The 17,813-nt window shown below is 37.2% G+C and overlaps 1 protein-coding gene across 1 annotated transcript; it reads left to right on the plus strand.

The window, feature by feature from the left end:
• The first annotated feature begins 4,255 nt into the window (after positions 1-4,255).
• Positions 4,256-16,609, plus strand: IL4I1 (interleukin 4 induced 1). The gene is made up of 7 exons (XM_072921129.1): positions 4,256-4,615; positions 10,398-10,612; positions 11,072-11,184; positions 12,597-12,798; positions 13,738-13,806; positions 13,997-14,130; positions 15,692-16,609. Exons 1-7 carry the CDS (start codon positions 4,603-4,605, stop codon positions 16,506-16,508), a joined length of 1,563 nt encoding a protein of 520 aa, XP_072777230.1. The 5' UTR covers positions 4,256-4,602; the 3' UTR covers positions 16,509-16,609.
• Positions 16,610-17,813: the final 1,204 nt, after the last annotated feature.

A 17,813-nucleotide genomic window follows, 5' to 3' on the forward strand; every position in this document is an offset into this window, starting at 1 on the left:
AAATTTTGGATCTCTGTGGTGCAATTGGTCAGCACAATAAAACCTCGTGAATTTTGATTTTTATCCCATTTTTCTGAATTTATAACCCAAATTTTGGGTCTCTGTGGCCCAATCTGTCAGCACAATAAAACCTCGTGAATTTTGATTTTTATCCAATTTTCCTGAATTTATAGCTCAAATTTTGAACCTCACAAAATTTGATTTTTATCCCATTTTCCTGAATTTATAACCCAAATTTTGTGTCTCTGTGGCGCAATCTGTCAGCACAATAAAACCTCGTGAATTTTGACTTTTTTCCCATTTTTCTGAATTTATAACCCAATTAAAAGGGGATTAAAAGAAACATTTGACATGCAGCAGTTTTTTGTTTTAATTAGCATATATGCATAACCATGAGGGATATATAAATATGCAACGAGTTTATTATTTTAAAGCCGCAGTAAAATCACCTGAATTTCTCCAAGAAAACCCCAAATTCCTCTTTTTGGGAAAATTTCTGGACTTCCTCCATTAATTCCACATTTTTCCCTTGAGGAGAACCCAAATTTTGGATAATTTAATTAAAAAAAATTGGAATTAAAGGCAAAATTGATTTCAGGGAATCCTCTGGGCAAGAAGGAAGTGAAGGAGAAGAAATTTGGAAGAGAAATTTTCCTCGTCAGGACCTGCCCACACCTCTCCGACTCATTAAGGTTAATTATCTCGTTAATTAATCCACGCGGGGTTTTCCCTCGCCGGCGCTTTACGCAATCGCTCCTTTTTCATCTCCACGTGGAATAAAATCCCACTTTTTTTTTTTTTTTTTTAATTTTTTTTTTCCCCGTTCCATTAAGAAAATTCAATTTTAAAACCAGAAAAAAAGCAAAATCCGTAAAAAAATCCAAATTTTCCGTCCGTTCTCCCGCGACGCAACCGGAAATTTCAACTTCCCGTAAACTCCAGGAAATTCACGGATGGGAAATCGGGGATGGGACGAATTTTGCAACTGGAGGATTGTTCATGACCTGAAAATTAATTCCTCATCGTTGAGGTCGATGCCAAAACATCTTGTTGGGACAAGCGTTAATTAAAGCGTTAATTATTGAGGTTTTAAATGAGCTCTTTCATCCCAAATCTCTCAGGATTCGGGTTTTTATTTTTTTCCCAGATGGAGAAAATTTGTGGGTTTGGAAATTCAGCGTTGATACCCCCAAATCGTAAAATCAGAACCAATGTGAGGTTTTTTTTTCCTCAAAAAATGATTTTTTAACTTTTTTTTCCTATCCAGCTGGTGGAATTTCTTAAATGGAGACGTGCTCCAAGACAAAAAAAATTAAAAAATAAAAATTTATTTAATTTAATTTAAATGAATTATTTAATTTAATTAAATAAAAAACAAGCAAAATTTTCAGTTTTTTTAAGAAGGAAATTTTCTGAAGGTGTTTTTCACCCGATTTTAAGCGATTTTAAGCAAATCAGAACAGCGACACCCATTTGGAATTAGTTTTCCGAGGAGAACCGTCGAAAACCTCAAAAACTCTTCGGATTTCATCGTTCCTTTGTGAAATTCCCCACCCAACGTGGTGTTGGGAATCCTGCGGAAACCACAAAAAAAAACCCCAAAAAAACCCCAAAACGCCACCAAAAAAGCAAAATTTTGGGCAAAACCCAACATGGCGGCTCCTCCTGAGGAGATCCCTGGAACGCCGCAAATCCCAAATTTCCGCGTCGCAATTCCAGCGAAACGAGGAGATCCCGTAAATGCGACCCCGAAAATATTCTTGGGGTGAATCTTCAAAATTCTGCCCCAGTTTTGAGCATCCAGAAGATGAAATTTCCCAAAAAAATTTCTAGAAAAATACAATTTTTTGCCATTTTAGTGAAATTCTGGATCATCTTTAATGTCTCCTTCCCACCCAAATTTTTTTTTAAATTTTCCATTCTAATGGAGGCAAGAATAAGCCAGAATTACCAACACCCAAAGCATCCAGTAGATTAATTTTCCCTAAAATTTTTCTAGAAAAATACCATTTTTTTTGCCATTTTAGTGAAATTCTGGATGTTTTTGAACGTCTCCTTCCCACCCAAAAATATTTTTAATTTTCCATTTTAATGGAGGCAAGACCAACCCAAAATTACCAACACTCAAAGCATCCAATAGAATAATTTTCCCTATAAATTTTTCTAGAAAAATACCTTTTTTTTGCCATTTTAGTGAAATTCTGGATGTTTTTGAACGTCTCCTTCCCACCCAAATTTTTTTTAATTTTCCATTCTAATGGAGGCAAAACCAACCCAAAATTACCAACACCCAGGAGCATCTGGTAGATGAAATTTCCCTATAAATTTTTCTAGAAAAATACAATTTTTTTGCCATTTTAGTGAAATTCTGGATCATCTTTAAGGTCTCCTTCCCACCCAAATTTTTTTTTAATTTTCCATTCTAATGGAGGCAAAACCAACCCAAAATTGTCAACACTCAAAGCATCCAGTAGATTAATTTGCCCTAAAAAATTTCTAGAAAAATACAATTTTTTGCCATTTTAGTGAAATTCTGGATTATTTTTGAACGTCTCCTTCCCACCCAAAATTTTTTTTAATTTTCCATTCTAATGGAGGCAAAACCAACCAAAATTGTCAACACATAAAGCATCCAGTAGATGAAATTTCCCTATAAATTTTTCTAGAAAAATACATTTTTTTGCCATTTTAGTGAAATTCTGGATCTTTTTGAACATCTCCTTCCCACCCAAAAATTTTTTTTAATTTTCCATTCTAATGGAGGCAAAACCAACCCAAAATTACCAACACCCAGGAGCATCTGGTAGCTGAATTTTCCCTAAAAAATTTTCTAGAAAAATACCATTTTTTTTTGCCATTTTAGTGAAATTCTGGATCATCTTTAATGTCTCCTTCCCACTCAAAAATTTTTTAAATTTTCCATTCTAATGGAGGCAAAACCAACCCAAAATTGTCAACACTCAAAGCATCCAATAGATTAATTTTCCCTAAAAAAATTTCTAGAAAAATACAAATTTTTTGCCATTTTAGTGAAATTCTGGATGTTTTTGAACGTCTCCTTCCCACTCAAAAATATTTTTAATTTTCCATTCTAATGGAGACAAGAATAAGCCAAAATTACCAACACTCAAAGCATCCAATAGATGAAATTTCCCTAAAAATTTTTCTAGAAAAATACCTTTTTTTTGCCATTTTAGTGAAATTCTGGATGTTTTTGAACGTCTCCTTCCCACCCAATTTTTTTTTTTAATTTTCCATTCTAATGGAGGCAAAACCAACCCAAAATTGTCAACACTCAAAGCATCCAATAGGTGAATTTTCCCTATAAATTTTTCTAGAAAAATACAATTTTTTGCCATTTTAGTGAAATTCTGGATCATTTTTAAGGTCTCCCTCCCACCCAAATTTTTTTTTAATTTTCCATTCTAACAGAGGCAAAACCAACCCAAAATTACCAACACTCAAAGCATCCAATAGATGAAATTTTCCAAAAAAAAATTCTAGAAAAATACAATTTTTTTGCCATTTTAGTGAAATTCTGGATCATCTTTAATGTCTCCTTCCCACCCAAAATTTTTTTTAATTTTCCATTCTAATGGAGGCAAAACCAACCCAAAATTACCAACACCCAGGAGCATCCAGTAGATGAAATTTTGCAAAAAAAATTTCTAAAAAATACAATTTTTTTGCCATTTTAGTGAAATTCTGGATCTTTTTGAACGTCTCCTTCCCACCCAAAATTTTTTTTAATTTTCCATTCTAATGGAGGCAAAACCAACCCAAAATTGCCAACACCCAGGAGCATCCAATAGATGAAATTTCCCTATAAATTTTTCTATAAAAATACAATTTTTTGCCATTTTAGTGAAATTCTGGATGTTTTTGAACGTCTCCTTCCCACCCAAAAATTTTTTTTTAATTTTCCATTCTAATGGAGGCAAAACCAACCCAAAATTACCAACACCCAGGAGCATCCAGTAGATTAATTTTCCCTAATTTTTTTCTAGAAAAATACCATTTTTTTGCCATTTTAGTGAAATTCTGGATGTTTTTGAACGTCTCCTTCCCACCCAAAAATATTTTTAATTTTCCATTCTAATGGAGGCAAAACCAACCCAAAATTACCAACACCCAGGAGCATCTGGTAGATGAATTTTCCCAAAAAAATGCTAATTTTCACCCTTGAAATTATATTTTCAATGCCGGTTCAAGTCTCCCCGTGGTTTTTTTAAAGATTTCAGCCGTACTTTTGTGCAATACCGGGAAAAAGAAAAACAAAATAAATTAAACTCATTGTTCCCTTCTGGGAAATTGCTGCGAGTGGGGCGTGGTCGTTGTGGTTTGGTCCACCCCAAAACCCAAAAAAAAATAAATAAATTAAATTTAAATTAATTTGAGCTGACTGCTCAATTTCGGGTTCCCCTTCATGACAAACGACTCTTCATTTCCGGGTTGCGCCGATTGGCAGAGATTTTATTTTTTATTTTTTTTTTGGAGGCACCGGGGTGGTTTTTATTTATTTTTTTAATTTTTTTTTTTCCTTAAGCTGAGGTATAAAATGAATTCCAGTCTCAGCAGAGGATTAATCTTCATCCTGGAGCGATGACTGGGATTGGTAAGTGACTCCTCCTCTTGATCCTGAGCTCTTAATGTCATTTATTTTTTGGTTTTTTGGGGTTTTTTTCTGATTTTTTTTCAGCTTTATTGTCCAAATTTGGTGTTTTGGTTCCATTTCTCCTCCTTTTTTCCCAAATTTTCCTTTTTTTTCCATCTGGATTATTCCATGGAAATCCAAATATCATGAGAGCTCCCTTCAAATCTCAGGTGTGGGATAATCCTGATTTTTTTCAGGAAACACCAGCTGGGAATTTCTGAGACGCCTCCATCCTCCAAAAAAAAAAAAAAAATCATTTTCCCAAAAAAAAAATCATTTTCCCAAAAAAAAAAAAATCATTTTCCCCAAAAAAATCCACCTGGTGGAAGGTGGAGATCCAGTGACACCTCCCAGGATATTTACTGTGATCTCCAAACGGGATTTCCCACCTTGTCCATGATTTTTTTTTCCCAATTAATTATTATTATTAATTATAATTATTAATTATGATGGGGGCAGGCCAATCCAACTTTATCCCGCTGTTAACAGAACTACCGGAGCAGGTTATTGCAAAATATTTTTATTTTTTTTTTGCACTCGTGGTTGGTGTTTTGATCGGCTCAAGGAGGTGTTGAAACAACTGCCTCGGGTGTTGGTGGATAAAGGCTCTGAGGTGGATTTTTGGTTAAAAAAAACCAAAACAAAAGAAAAAAAACCCAAAAAAACCCCCCCAAAAATCCCCATAAAAAACAAAAAAAAAACCCCAAAAAAAACCCCCAAAAAAACCCCCAAAAATCCCCACAAAAAAACAAAAAAAACCCCCCAAAAAAACCCCAAAAAACCAAAAAAAACCCAAAAAAACCCCAAAAAAACCCCAAAAAAACAAACAAACAAAAAAACCAAAACAAAACCAAAAACAAACAAAAAACTCCCCCCAAAAAAATCGGATTTTCCAGCAGTAAGAATCACCCAAAATAGAATTTCTGAAGCTTTTTGGGGTTTTTTCCCCCCTGAAAAAAAATTTAAAAATCGGCAGCACTCGGGAGAAGGAAAAGAAAATGAAAGTTGAATTATTTTTAAAAAACAGAAATCAAAAGTAGGAAAATCCCAAAGGTGGGAGGACAGAAAATGGTTCAAAACCAGAATTTTATTTCACTGTAAAAAAAATGTTAAATAACGTCGTGTCTGTTTTGGTGGAAATGATCATTTTTGGGTCTTTTTGCTGCTCCCTGTGGGCGTCTCGAAGACAGAATAATTTAAAAAAAATTAGGAGGGATTTTTGAAAAAAAGAGATTTTAAAGGAATTGAAAGGAGAATAAAATTCTTTTCTCTCAAAGCAGAACCATTTTAATTAATCAATTTTAACGAAGATAAATCCCGTTTTATTTCATTTTTCTCATTTTAATCCATTTTTTCGGGGGAATTTTTGTCTCCGGCTCTTTTCTTCATCTCCATCCACCCAATCCCGTCTTTTTTCCCTCCGCCCTTCCCATAAAAAATTCCCGGAATCGCCGCGGCCACGGCGAAGGTCACCGCGGTGCTTCGGTTGCGTCACGCCGGTGACGCGTCGGCGACGTTAATTACCGCCCTCGACGGCTTCGGAGATTATTTTAAGAAGGTCAAAGTGGTTTTGGGAACTCACCACGACACGTGAGAGATGTAAAAATTAAAAAAAAATCATCCGTGGGTTGATTTTTCTCTTAAAAAACGGGAATTGTCGTCGTTGACGTCTCTTGGCGCCTTCCGTGATGGATCTGCTGGGGCTTCACCATCAGCCTGGGTTTTGAGGTCTTTTTAGGTCTTTTTGGGTCATTTTATGTCTTTTTTAGGTATTTTTTAGGACTTTTTAGGTCTTTTTTAGGTATTTTTAGGTCTTTTTTGGTCTTCTTAGGTCTTTTGAGGTCTTTTAAGGTCTTTTTTAGGTCTTTTTAGGTATTTTAAGGTTTTTTTTAGGTATTTTTAGGTCTTTTTAGGTCTTCTTAGGTCTTTTTAGGTATTTTTAGGTCTTTTTTAGGTATTTTAAGGTGTTTTTTGGTCTTCTTAGGTCTTTTGAGGTCTTTTAAGGTCTTTTTTAGGTCTTTTTAGGTATTTTTAGGTCTTTTTTAGGTAATTTTAGGACTTTTTAGGTCTTTTTTTGGTCTTCTTAGGTATTTTTAAGACTTTTTAGGTCTTTTTTGGTCTTTTTAGGCCATTTTAGGTATTCTTAGGTCATTTTAGGTCTTTTCAGGTCTTTTTAGGTCTTCTTAGGACTTTTTAGGACTTTTTAGGACTTTCTAGGTCTTTTTAGGTCTTTTTTAGGACTTTTTAGGTCATTTTAGGTCTTTTTAGGTCTTCTTACATATTTTTAGGTATTTTTAGGTCTTTTTAGGTCTTTTTAGGACTTTTTAGAACTTTTTAGGTCTTTTTTAGGACTTTTTAGGTCTTCTTAGGTATTTTTAGGTCTTTTTAGGTATTTTTTGGTCTTCTTAGGTCCTTTTAGGTCTTCTTAGGTATTTTTAGGTCTTCTTAGGTATTTTTTAGGTATTTTTAGGTCTTTTTTGGTCTTCTTAGGTCTTTTTAGGTCTTTTTAGGTCTTCTTAGGTATTTTTAGGACTTTTTAGGTCTTCTTAGGTCTTAGGTCTTTTTAGATCTTTTAAGGTATTTTTAGGTCTTTTTTGGTCTTCTTAGGTCTTTTTTAGGTCTTTTTAGGTATTTTTTTAGGTCTTTTTAGGTCTTTTTTGGTCTTCTTAGGTCTTTTTAGGTCTTTTTTAGGTATTTTTAGGTCTTTTTAGGACTTTTTAGGTCTTTTTAGGTATTTTTTGGTCTTCTTAGGTCCTTTTAGGTCTTCTTAGGTATTTTTAGGTCTTTTTAGGACTTTTTAGGTCTTTTTAGGTAATTTTAGGCCTTTTTAGGACCTTTTAGGTATTTTTAGGTCTTTTTTTAGGTCTTTTTTAGGTATTTTTAGGTCTTTTTAGGTCTTTTTAGGTCTTTTTTAGGACTTTTTAGGTATTTTTAGGTCTTTTTAGGTCATTTTATGTATTTTTATGTCTTTTTTTAGGACTTTTATGTCTTTTTAGGTCTTTTATAGGTCTTTTTAGGTCTTTTAAGGTCTCTTTTAGGTCTTTTTAGGTCTTTTAAGGTTTTTTTTAGGTATTTTTAGGTCATTTTAGGTCTTCTTAGGTCTTCTTAGGTCTTTTTAGGTATTTTTAGGTCTTTTTTAGGTATTTTAAGGTGTTTTTTGGTCTTCTTAGGTCTTTTGAGGTCTTTTAAGGTCTTTTTTAGGTCTTTTTAGGTATTTTTAGGTCTTTTTTAGGTAATTTTAGGACTTTTTAGGTCTTTTTTTGGTCTTCTTAGGTATTTTTAAGACTTTTTAGGTCTTTTTTGGTCTTTTTAGGCCATTTTAGGTATTCTTAGGTCATTTTAGGTCTTTTCAGGTCTTTTTAGGTCTTCTTAGGACTTTTTAGGACTTTTTAGGACTTTCTAGGTCTTTTTAGGTCTTTTTTAGGACTTTTTAGGTATTTTTAGGACTTTTTAGGTCTTTTTTAGGTATTTTTAGGTCTTTTTTTAGGACTTTTATGTCTTTTTAGGTCTTTTATAGGTCTTTTTAGGTCATTTTAGGTCTTTTTAGGTCTTTTTTAGGACTTTTTAGATCTTTTTTAGGTCTTTTTAGGACTTTTTAGGTCTTCTTAGGTATTTTTGGGTCTTTTTTGGTCTTCTTAGGTCATTTTATGTCTTTTTAGGTCTTTTTAGGACTTTTTAGGTCTTTTTAGGTCTTTTATAGGTATTTTTAGGTCTTTTTTAGGACTTTTAAGGTCTTTTTAGGTCTTTTTTAGGACTTTTTAGGTCATTTTAGGTCTATTTTAGGTCTTCTTAGGTCTTTTTAGGTCTTTTTAGGTCATTTTATGTCTTTTTAGGTCTTTTTTAGGTATTTTTAGGTCTTTTTTGGTCTTTTTAGGTATTTTTAGGACTTTTTAGGTCTTTTTTTAGGACTTTTTAGGTCTTTTTAGGTCTTTTTTAGGTATTTTTAGGTCTTTTTAGGTCTTCTTAGGTCTTAGGTCTTTTTAGATCTTTTAAGGTATTTTTAGGTCTTTTTTGTTCTTCTTAGGTCTTTTTAGGACTTTTTAGGTATTTTTAGGTCATTTTAGGTCTTTTAAGGTCTTTTTTAGGTATTTTTAGGTCTTTTTTGGTCTTTTTAGGTATTTTTAGGACTTTTTAGGTCTTCTTATGTATTTTTAGGTATTTTTAGGTAATATTAGGACTTTTTAGGTCTTCTTAGGTCTTCTTATGTATTTTTAGGACTTTTTAGGTCATTTTAGGTCTATTTTAGGTCTTCTTAGGTCTTTTTAGGACTTTTTTAGGTCTTTTTAGGTCTTTTTTAGGACTTTTTAGGTTTTTTTAGGTATTTTTAGGTCATTTTAGGTCTGTTTAGGTCTTTTTAGGTTATTTTTGGTCTTCTTAGGTCTTTTCAGGTCTTTTTTGGTCCTCTTAGGTCTTCTTAGGTCTTTTTAGGTCTTTTTAGGTCTTTTTACATCTTTTTAGGTCTTTTTAGGACTTTTTAGGTCTTCTTAGGTATTTTTGGGTCTTTTTTGGTCTTCTTAGGTCTTTTTAGGACTTTTTAGGTCTTCTTACATATTTTTAGGTATTTTTATGTCTTTTTAGGACTTTTTAGGTCTTCTTAGGTCTTCTTAGGTATTTTTAGGTCTTTTTTAGGACTTTTTAGGTATTTTTAGGACTTTTTAGGTCTTTTTAGGACTTTTTAGGTCTTCTTAGGTCTTCTTATGTATTTTTAGGTATTTTTAGGACTTTTTAGGTCTTCTTAGGTATTTTTAGGTTTTTTACGTCTTTTTAGGCCTTTTTAGGTCTTTTTAGGTCTTCTTAGGTCTTCTTAGGTCATTTCAGGTATTTTTTAGGACTTTTTAGGTCTTCTTAGGTATTTTTAGGTCTTTTTTAGGACTTTTTAGGTCTTCTTAGGTCTTTTTAGGTCTTTTTAGGTATTTTTAGGACTTTTTAGGTCATTTTAGGTCTTTTTAGGTCTTTTATAGGTATTTTTAGGTCTTTTTAGGTATTTTTAGGACTTTTTAGGTCATTTTAGGACTTTTTAGGTATTTTTAGGTCTTTTTATGTCTTTTTAAGTCTTTTTTAGGACTTTTTAGGTATTCTTAGGCATTTTTAGGTCTTTTTAGGTAATTTTAGGACTTTTTAGGTCTTTTTAGGTATTTTCAGGTCTTTTTAGGACTTTTTAGGTCATTTTAGGACTTTTTTAGGTATTTTTAGGTCTTTTTAAGGTATTTTTAGTTCTTTTTTGGTCTTCTTAGGTCTTAGGTCTTTTTAGGTCTTTTTAGATCTTTTTAGGTATTTTTGGGTCTTTTTTGGTCTTCTTAGGTCTTCTTAGGTATTTTTAGGTCTTTTTAGGCCTTTTTAGGCCTTTTTAGGCCTTTTTAGGACCTTTTAGGTATTTTTAGGACTTTTTAGGTCTTTCTAGGTCTTTTTTTAGGACTTTTTAGGTCTTCTTAGGTATTTTTAGGCCTTTTTAGGTCTTCTTAGGTCTTCTTAGGTATTTTTTAGGACTTTTTAGGTCTTCTTAGGTATTTTTAGGACTTTTTAGGTCTTTTTAGGTATTTTTAGGACTTTTTAGGTCTTCTTACATATTTTTAGGTATTTTTAGGTCTTTTTAGGACTTTTTAGGTCTTCTTACATATTTTTAGGTATTTTTAGGTCTTTTTAGATCTTTTTAGGTCTCGGATCCCAATCCTGGGAACCCCCAGGAACGACGTTGACCTCCAACGCCGCGTTGTCGCTTTCTCTTCTCTTCTTCCCTCCCCAGCCCTGCTCCAAATCCTCCTTCTGGTGGGTCTCCCGAGCGCCAAACGCTTCTCGTCCTTCCCCGAGTATTGTCTCCACGACCAGGACTACGAGGATCTCCTGAAGATCGTCCAGGAGGGTCTGGAGCCCGCGGCTCGCCCGGCGCGCGTGGCCGTGGTGGGCGCGGGCGTCGCGGGGCTGACGGCGGCCAAACTTCTCCGGGACGCCGGGCACGAGGTGGGAAACGTTCCACCAGGTTCTCCCTGGTGGGCTTTTTTCATTTCTTCTAAAGGTTCTTCCAGGCCGGTGGTGGAAAAGGGGTCAACCAAAATGGTGGAGGAAGGAAGAGAAAGAGATTTAACTCAAATAATTTCCGCTGGCGTCGGTTCTGCCGATTGTCTTCCAGAGGTTTCCAAACCATCCCGAGCCACCTGTGAGTGTTTTGCAGATTGGTTCTGTTTTCTGTTTGATCCCCAACCGCCACGAGAACCTTCTCACCGAGCCGGCGTCCAAACGCCACCCAAAAATGACGCAAAATCTCCAAAAATCGCGAAACTGCCCCGTAGGGCCGACAGAGAAGAGTTTGGATCTACAGATGCTTCGTTTGCCACCTGAAGGGGATCTGTCCAATCCTCTGGAGCTTTTTTTTTCCCCAATCTTCTGATTTCCACCCAAATTTTTGGGTTTTTTTTTTAGGTTATCATCCTGGAAAGGAGCAGCTGGGTCGGGGGGCGGATCCGGACGTACCGACCCGAGGGGCAGGATTGGTACGTGGAGTTGGGACCGATGCGCCTGCCAGGAAAGCACAGGTGAGGCCAAAAAAGTTTTAAAATTCACGTGGATTTGGGGAATTAGGAGGAAAATTAAGGTGGGAAAATATAATCCTTGTGCTTGCTAAACGAGATAATTGTTTAGTAATTAAATATAATTGCTGTTCAGTCGTAAGAATAAATTGAGAAACTGCGCTCAGGGGCGTGGAAAAGATCACGAGAAACTCGTGGTTGAGTAAGGTCGATGTATACAGCAGAAGGATGTCAGTTTAATAATTAATATGTACGATTAAATAATTAATTAAATAACGTTAAATAATTAATATTTAACGATAGGGTATAAAATGATTTTGAGATTTTGCGGGTTCCACGTCAGGCAAAATCTCTGAGAGCTCCCCTGAAATCCTCAAGGATAATAAAAAAGAAATTGGAAATCCTCAAGGATAATAAAAAAGAAATTGGAAATCCCCAAGGATAATAAAAAAAAAATTTGAAATCCCCAAGGATAATAAAAAAAATTGGAAATCCTCAAGGATAATAAAAAATATTGGAAATCCTCAAGGATAATAAAAAAAAAATTGGAAATCCTCAAGGATAATAAAAAAAAAATTGGAAATCCCCAAGGATAATAAAAAATAAATTCAAAATCCCCAAGGATAATAAAAAAGAAATTGGAAATCCTCAAGGATAATAAAAAAAAGATTGAAAATCCCCAAGGATAATAAAAAAGAAATTGGAAATCCCCAAGGATAATAAAAAAGAAATTGGAAATCCCCAAGGATAATAAAAATATTGAAAATCCTCAAGGATAATAAAAAATTGGAAATCCTCAAGGATAATAAAAAAAAATTGGAAATCCCCAAGGATAATAAAAAAAAAATTGGAAATCCTCAGGGATAATAAAAAAAAATTGGAAATCCTCAAGGATAATAAAAAAGAAATTGGAAATCCCCAAGGATAATAAAATAGATTGAAAATTCTCAAGGATAATAAAAAAGAAATTGGAAATCCCCAAGGATAATAAAAAAGGTTGAAAATCTTCAGGGATATTAAAAAAGAAATTGGAAATCCTCAAGGATAATAAAAAAGAAATTGAAAATCCTCAAGGATAATAAAAAAAAATTGAAAATCCCCAAGGATAATAAAAGATAAATTGGAAATCCTCAAGGATAATAAAAAAGAAATCGAAAATCCTCAAGGATAACAAAAAAGATTGAAAATCCTCAAAGATAATAAAAAAGAAATTGGAAATCCCCAAGGATAATAAAAAAAAATTGGAAATCCTCAAGGATAATAAAAAATAAATTGGAAATCCCCAAGGTTAATAAAAAAATATTGAAAATCCACATGCCTTTTAAAGGGGAAATTAAAAAAATTTTTAAAAAATTAAAAATTACCGTTCCCTCCAAATCTCGATTGGAATTTTGACGTTTTAATTTTTTTCCGTCCAGGCTCATCCGCGAATTCATCCGCCAGTTCAAGCTGAAGTTGAATCCGTTCATCCAGAGGGACGAGAACTCCTGGTTCTTCCTGAGGGGCGTTCGGGTCAGGGCCGGGGAGGTGGAGAGGAACCCCGACGTCCTCAATTACACCGTGAAACCGTCGGAACGCGGCAAAAACGGCGTCCAACTCTACCGGGAGGTCCTCAACAAGGTACCGGATTCCCTTCCCGCGGCGTTCCCTCCACTTGGATGACGATTTCGGCCCTAATTTGGGGAAGAATTTTGGCTCCTTTTGGGGTCAAAAGCGGAAATTTTGGTTCAGAAAAAAATACGGCGCTCAAAACACGTCTTTGTCCGTAAGAAATCCTTCGGGAGGAGCCCAAATGTTGGGATTTGTGGTGTTGGTGGTTTTGAGATTGTGGGAAGTGTTTGGTTTTTTTGTTTTGTTGCTATATATTATTTGTGTTAGTTTTTAAGGTTATTTTTGTTTATTTATAAGGTGTTTTGTTGCCTTGCTGTAGGTTTGTTTTGCAGGGTAGCGTGTGGCGCTTTGCCTTTTAGTGGGATGTTATAAATATTATATATTAGAAATGTGTTATATAATATTATATATTAGAAAAACGTGTTATATTTATAATAACGCGTTAATATTGATTGTTTATGTTGAATAGTGCGTTTCTACCTTAAATTAACAGAAAAATGTTCATACTATAGTGAAACATGGAGGGCGTGAAGAAAGCGAAAAATGACAAAATACATTTAATTTTTTCTATTTTGTCTCTTTTGAACTTTCAATTTCGAAACTTAAAATTTTACTTTTGCACCTGTGCCACGCTTAATTATTATTTATATCAAACACTCAGAGCTGGTAACTCATCTTGTAAGACTGAAAACTCTTTTCCATGGACAGAGATCAGTTGTCACCTCCTACCGAGGTGCCAAACCTTCCAAAGCAACGAAAAATAAACTTTAAATCCCCACGCACCAGGACTTGGGTGAGCAGAAAACGCCACGCCGAGGCACAGCTGCCTGAAACTTGACGTCAGAAACTCCGGGATTTACCAAATCCTGAAATCCTGAGGGAATTTTGGCCGTCGCTTTTGGAAATTGATTTTTTTTTCCGATGAAAATGCTGATATTTCTTCTCCAGGCTTTGAAAAAGTTCCAGACCACGGATTGCAAGAAGTTTCTGGCTGAACACGACTCTTACTCCACCAAGGTAAGCGATTTGGGTTGAGGGCAAATCCAACATCAGACCTCTCTCTGCTTCGAGAAGGGTCTGGGTAACTCTAACCCCATCCTCTGTCACTTTTTGGATGTTTTTCCCTAAAAAATGATTAAAAAATGGGCTGGCAAGGCCTTGATGGAGGTGACGACCTCAGTGGTGTCTCCTCTCCCGGCATCTCCAGGAATATTTGATCAAGGTGGGGGAGCTGAGCCGAGGAGCCGTCGACATGATCGGCGACGTTCTGAACGAGGATTCGGGGTTCTACCTGTCCTTCCTGGCCTCGCTGTGGGACTTCGACATCTTCTCGAACGACAGGTGAATAAATAATAAAGGAAAAAGCTTTATTGAATTATTGCTTTTATAAAAGGAAAAAGAAAGAAAAACACGCGTCGGTTCTAAAATAAAAACTTTTAAAAATATTCCTCTCCCCCCCCCCCCCCCACAATTCTAATTAATTACAGTGAGACGTAACTTGGACTCTCTAATCAGGTTTTTTATTCTTTAGATAATTAATACTTAATTTATCAAGGGAGAGAGGAGTTTTTTGTGCCACAAACCCCTTAAGAAGCACAATTCTCGCTTCTTGTGTTTCTACGTCACACGTGGCACCGGAAAAAAAAACTTTATCATGGTAACACTCTTTTTTTTACGCATATTTCTTTTACTACTAACACATGGATGGACAGACTGATTTTAGGATTTTTCCTTTTAAGGGGAAAAAACAACAGTTCAGTTTTTTATTTTTTGGGATAACAGTCCTCCCTATTTTTTTTTTTTTCTTCTCCTGGGGCTGAGGGTTTCAGGAACAGAGATTTTTTTTTTCTCTTTTTCTTCTTTGAAGACAGGGGGTACTACTACAAATTTTTCTGGCTTTGTTCTTTTCACTCTTGTTTTTTTTAGCTGCTGAAGCAGGTCTCTTGGCTCACTGGCATCTTCTTAAAATACAATCTTTCTTGGAGGAAAAAATCGGTTTCATTTATGGCTAAAATGAAAAAATTTTAAAAGCCACTCTATTATTTTCTCCACCCCCAATATTCTTTTCCTGACATCTCAGGTCTTGGGCTGTTTCTTTTCTTCTCTTTTAAGCTGAGGAGGAGTAAAATTTTATAAAATTTTATAAAATTTTATAAAATTTTATACAATTTTATACAGACAGAATTGCTCTGATGGAAAACGTCAGAGCGATTCCAAACGGGAACCGCTGGACGGGGCCTAAAAATTCCACCGGTGTCTCCAGAACAAATTTGGGTTTTTTTGCACTCCCTGAACCTTCCCACACCTCCCGCTTCTCCTCCCTTCCAGTTTTAATGAAATCAACAATTTTATAAAGTTTTTATAGGTCAGAGCGATTCCAAACTGGAACCGCTCGTGGTTGGACATGACCTAAAAATTCCACCGGTTTCTCCAGAATAAGTTTGGGTTTTTTGCACTCCCTGAACCTTCCCACACTTCCCGCTTCTCCTCCCTTCCAGTTTTGATCAAATCAGAAATTTTATAAAGTTTTTATAATAAAAACTTTATAAAATAAAAGTTTTTATAATAAAAACTTTATAAAAACTTTTATAAGACAGAAAATATCAGAGCGATTCCAAACTGGAACCTCTGGATGGGGCCTAAAATTTTCACCGGTTTCTCCAGAACAAGTTTGGGTTTTTTGCACTCCCTGAACCTTCCCACACCTCCCGCTCCTCCTCCCTTCCAGTTTTGATAAAATCAGAAATTTTATAAAGTTTTTATACAGACAGAAAATATCAGAGCGATTCCAAACGGGAACCGCTGGACGGGGCCTAAAAATTCCACCGGTTTCTCCAGAATGAGTTTGGGTTTTTTGCACTCCCTGAACCTTCCCACACCTCCTGCTTCTCCTCCCTTCCAGTTTTGACGAAATCACCGGAGGCTTTGACCAACTGCCCAAAGCCTTCCACAAGGCGCTGCCCAACGTCGTCCGCTTCAACTGCACCGTGGAGAAGATCATGACCAAGGACAACAAAGTCCGAGTGTTCTACCGCGCTCCGGACACGCTGGCCCCGACCGTCCTCACCGCGGATTTTGTGCTGGTCACCTCCAGCGCCAAAGCCACCCGGCACATCCGGTTCCTCCCGCCGCTGTCCCCCGCCAAAACCCACGCCCTGCGCTCCATCTACTACGCCAGCGCCTCCAAAATCATCCTGGTGTGCTCCGAGAAGTTCTGGGAGAAGGACGGGATCCGCGGCGGCTACTCGGTCACCGACCGCCCCTCCCGCTTCATCTACTACCCCAGCCACAACTTCTCCAGCGGGGTGGGCGTCCTCCTGGCTTCCTACACCTGGAACAGCGACGCCGAGTTCTTCCTGCCGCTCTCCGACGAGAAGTGCCTGGACGTGGTGCTCCAAGACCTGGCGGACATCCACCAGGTGAGCAAGGAGTACCTGCAGTACACCTGCGACCAGCACCTCGTCCAGAAGTGGCAGCTGGACCGGCACTCGCTGGGCGCCTTCGCCCACTTCACCCCATTCCAATTCGTGGATTACTCGCGGGTTTTGTTCGCCCACGAGGGCCGGGTCCACTTCGCCGGGGAGCACGCGGCGCAGCCGCACGCCTGGATCGACACCGCCGTCAAATCGGCCGTCAGGGCCGCCAGCAACATCCACCACGAGAGCGCCGAAGCGCCCGGACGGGGGTTCGGGAGAGTTGGGCAGAGGGAAGAGCTCTGAGCGCGGCCCAGACGGATTTGGGCGGTGGGAATCCGGTTATTTCCGAGGAAAATCGGCAGAATTCATCATTGGTGGTGGTGGTGGAATGGAATTCATCATTAGTGGTGTTCGGTGGTGGGAATCCGGTTATTTCTGAGGAAAATCGGCAGAACTCATCATTAGTGGTGGAGGTGGAACAGAATTCATCATTAGCGGTGGAACGGAATTCATAATTAGGGGTGGTGGGCGATGTGAATCCAGCTCTTTCCAAGGAAAATCGGCAGAATTCATCATTAGCGGTGGAGGTGGAACGGAATTCATCATTAGTGGTGGAACAGAACTCATCATTGGTGGTGGTGGGCGGCATCAATCCGCTTATTTCCGAGGAAAATCGGAAAAATTCATCATTAGTGGTGGTGGGCGGTGGGAATCTCATTATTTCCGAGGAAAATTGGCAGAATTCATCATTAGTGGTGGAACGGAATTCATCATTAGTGGTGGTGGGTGGCATAAATCTGGTTATTTCCGAGGAAAATCGGCAGAATTCATCATTAGTGGTGGTGGACGACGTGAATCCGGTTATTTCCGAGGAAAATCGGCAGAATTCATCATTAGTGGTGGTGGGTGGCATGAATCCGGTTATTTCCGAGGAAAATTGGCAGAATTCATCATTAGCGGTGGAGGTGGAACAGAATTCATCATTGGTGGTGGTGGGTGGTGTGAATCTGGTTATTTCTGAGGAAAATCGGCAGAATTCATCATTAGTGGTGGTGGTGGAACGGAATTCATCATTAGTGGTGGAGGTGGAACGGAATTCATCATTAGTGGTGGGCGACGTGAATCCGGTTATTTCCGAGGAAAATCGGCAGAATTCATCATTAATGGTGGTGGTGGAACAGAATTCATCATTAGCGGTGGAACGGAATTCATAATTAGTGGTGGTGGGCAGCGGGAATCCGGTTATTTCCGAGGAAATTCGGCAGAATTCATCATTAGTGGTGGTGGTGGAACGGAATTCATCATTAGTGGTGGTGGTGGAACGGAATTCATCATTAGTGGTGGTGGGCGGTGAGAATCCGGTTATTTCCGAGGAAAATTGGCAAAATTCATCATTGGTGGTGGTGGTCGGTGTGAATCCGGTTATTTCCAAGGAAAATTGGCAGAATTCATCATTAGTGGTGGAGGTGGAACAGAATTCATCATTAGCGGCTTTGGGTGGCGTGAATCCGGTTATTTCCGAGAAAAATCGGCAGAATTCATCATTAGCGGTGGAACAGAATTCATCATTAGTGGTGGTGGGTGGTGGGAATCCGGTTATTTCCGAGG

Source organism: Taeniopygia guttata, chromosome 35, assembly GCF_048771995.1.
Source record: "Taeniopygia guttata chromosome 35, bTaeGut7.mat, whole genome shotgun sequence".
Taxonomy (NCBI): Eukaryota; Metazoa; Chordata; class Aves; order Passeriformes; family Estrildidae; genus Taeniopygia; species Taeniopygia guttata.